This window comes from Plasmodium cynomolgi, assembly GCF_000321355.1.
Source record: "Plasmodium cynomolgi strain B DNA, scaffold: 0064, whole genome shotgun sequence".
Taxonomy (NCBI): domain Eukaryota; phylum Apicomplexa; class Aconoidasida; order Haemosporida; family Plasmodiidae; genus Plasmodium; species Plasmodium cynomolgi.
Genome location: NW_004192692.1, coordinates 1 through 3,437, shown reverse-complemented (window position 1 = coordinate 3,437; position 3,437 = coordinate 1). Strand labels below are relative to the sequence as shown.

Below are 3,437 nucleotides of genomic sequence, written 5' to 3'. Positions count from 1 at the left end.
ATATAGAAATTTTTTGAGTCTCCTGATTGCCCCGATAATATTTCTTGTATTTGTTCCTCAATTTTTGTTTGTTCTTCCTCTTTTTTTTGCTGAAGTATAACCCCAAGGGAGTGATCTGCAAGACAAGAACAAACAGATTTGCAAAATTATATTTTAATTAAAACAAATAATTATAAAAATATTTATAACACGATTGATGAACAAATTTCCTTTTACTTTTAAAAGAAAGGAAAATAACGTAATAATTCCAAATGCTACTGCAGCCATTACGATGTAATCTTTTAATGGGAAATCTTCAGTTTTTGAATGAAAAACATCTAATTCTTCGCCATCTATAGTAATGTTTGCTCCATCTGTAACGAAAGAAATATTAAAATTATGACTATTAAATAGTGTCATTCTTTCATCATAATGTATATAATTATTTGATAGATTAGAACATAAACTCTAGTTTACGGTACCTGCATTACCAGAATTAAAAGGTCCATGTGAATCTTCTCCAGAATTTGAAGTTATGTGAGTATCTGATGATTTTGTAAAAGCTGATAATGGTTCGGTAGTTTTTTCCCCTTCATGGGACGCATGTTCTTTAGGGTAACCCTGAATTTCAGGGGATTTTTTCTGAGAGAGAAGGGTCTCCTATTTCAGAACATTTACTTTGTATAAAAGGTAACTTCTCCCTATGAGGTTCAACAGATGGGGGAGGCGTAGAAACAGATAATTGAGAATTATCCCTACAATTATTCGGCTGAGCGTTATTTGTTGATCTAGAATTATTATCTGGACTATGTTGAGTTAATTTAGGAAGTGGCTTAAATGTAATATAGTTTTCAGGATTTTCATCATCTGGTTTAAGTTCGCATGTTACATATTTAACAGATTCGTCACCATAAGAATGCATATCAGCTTTTTAAACCTTATCAAAAATTTCAACACAAAATTTCATATCACCCAAAGCATGATTGTCAGACACGTCTGGTAAAACTAGACTATCTTCCTTAATTATTTTTTTTAATAGTATATTTAACGGAATTTTTTTCTGTAATTTGGGAATCATGTGAAGTAGAAAGATTTGAGGGAAGCGCCTCAACAGCAGAAGATACATTAAGACGATCTGTGTTTCGATCAGCTCCTAAATCAGGAGTTGAATATGAACTTCCTTGTTAGTGCAGATTTTTGAGAAAACTCAGAAATATTTTCTGTACTTGTTTGTTTTTCATTTTCACCATGTGATTCTTCCTCTTTAACTGTCAATTTAGTGGCTTCTTCTGGTTCCCATATCCATTGTTGAGGACATATATGATATTTCATAGATTCTGATAAGAATTTCTTGATTATTTTCGGAGTATACCAAAAACATTGTTTGTAACGGTGTTCATAACACACATTATAAATATTCTTTTGTTCATCTAAAAAATTATTTATTTATTCACATTTCTTACTAATGTCATAAGTACCATTAGAACTGTCCAATTTCGCAAATTTACGACGAAGCTCATCTTCAATATCATCATTTACACCTAAACAGCCTAGGTCAACATTAGCAGTTACATTTCTTCTAAAAGGCAAAAAACTTATAACAGGTATTGTTTAAACATTAATTTTAATTATAACAGAATTTCTGTTTTATTTCGTTTTAGTAAATAATTTGGATATGTCATTTTTATAGGTAGATACCTGTATTATGGCAATTTACCATTTCGCAATAGGGTACTTTAAATTGCTTCATTTTGTTAGACATAAATAAAGATATTGAGAAATGATATAAATTGGTATATTTTTCCATTTAGGTAGAGTGTTTCAAAAACGAACAGATTAATATTTCATTTCAGCATTTAACTCATTTTTATGTCTTAAATAATGAGATTAATGGAGGTGTAGCATATAATACGATTTTAATATTACGTTGTGCTAAGCTATATATATTATTCGAAACGTATATTTGACATTGATAATTTCGTGTACGTGTTGATTCTGTAGACAAAACAAAGTACAAATGGGTAAGGCTATCAAATATGCATATATTTTTTAACAGTTCCCTACAAAACGATTTATTATTTCCATGTGTGCGCACATATCTCTTTTACAGTCTTTGTTTTTACATCAAAGAATATTATATCTTTCATGTTTTTACTAAAAACTGGTATTATTTTATTTTTTTCTGATGAAGCAAACTATTTTTTTCTTCATTCGTCTGTACCATTGTAGCAAATATGTTGTCATGTTTTACGGTTTACAATATTCGATCTAACAGATAAGCATAAATTATTATGTACCCTACGCCACAACGATGTTAAGAATAAGGAAACCATTCTACATCAAGACGTTTATTTAACGCATAATAATAAACTTTATATTTTTTTTGTTTTGTTATCTTTAAACCTTCCCGTTTATCTTGCATATTGTCGCGGTTTACGAATTAAGCAGGAAAAACTTCTTTATGATATATAATCCTTATGTCCCCCTATTTTTGGATATTCCGCAATAATTTTAATGGGGAATAAATTTATTATATTACTATTATAGTAATGCGGTTAAAAGAATTGATAGTATTAAATGAAAATTATTCAAATAAAATTAAAAATTTTTTTTCACACTTAAGAAAATATAATTTATATGAAAACAACAAACTGACGTATTCTTAGTGTTAAAAATTAGGGGAAAAAAAATGCTAAATAGGACGAAATGTAACATAACGAAATACACCAATTTTAAGATTAATTATTTACAGAAGTATAGAAGGTAAAGAATACCAGAAATTGTCAACATCATCCTATTTATAATTTTGTTGGCAATTTTTACCAGATAAATATTCAAATGGTAGCATTAAAAAATCGGAGTTTTCCTTTTTTCTATATTTTTCATTTATCTTATTTTAAAAACAAACGTTTTACCATCACTAAAAATAGCATTTTGGTATTAAAAGAAAGAAGAATTTAATTATATGGGCATTATTTAGGTCGCATAGCATAACATAGCATATTTAAGGAGATTTTTTTAAGTATTTTTTTTGGAAATTTTTTATAAAAGGCAAGAAAAGAAGCTCAAATTGTAGAATTTATTGGAGCGGGAATTAAACAAGTGGCTACATTCAGAAATTCGGGAATGTAACTTTTAAGAAAATAATTAAAATGCGGCATTCCAATTGGCGAAAAGAACAGAGTTTTATCACTAATTAAGAACAGAAATGTAAAATGAAATATTGCTACGAAAAAAGAGGATTCTTTTTTATGTAAGACAACATTTTTAAAGCCAAATAAAGGTTAATTAACAAACGATTCAATGCAAATTAGAGTTTAAATTTGTGAGGGTTTAAAATTATTTGTCCTATTTCTTATTAGTAGCGCGAAATTACACTTAAGCATTTTAATAAATCAAAATTTACAGAAAAATAATTTGTGACGTACTACGTTTTGTATGGATTAATATGTACTTAA

The 3,437-nt window shown here is 28.2% G+C and overlaps 1 protein-coding gene across 1 annotated transcript; it reads right to left on the bottom strand.

Annotated features, from left to right (window-relative positions):
- Positions 1–639: 639 nt before the first annotated feature.
- PCYB_001960 (hypothetical protein) lies at positions 640–1,661 on the bottom strand (the record flags this gene model as incomplete). Its single annotated transcript, XM_004227618.1, has 5 exons — positions 640–780; positions 917–1,105; positions 1,138–1,409; positions 1,443–1,558; positions 1,615–1,661. 3 exons carry the CDS (start codon positions 1,659–1,661, stop codon positions 1,138–1,140), a joined length of 435 nt encoding a protein of 144 aa, XP_004227666.1. The 3' UTR covers positions 640–780; positions 917–1,105.
- Positions 1,662–3,437: the final 1,776 nt, after the last annotated feature.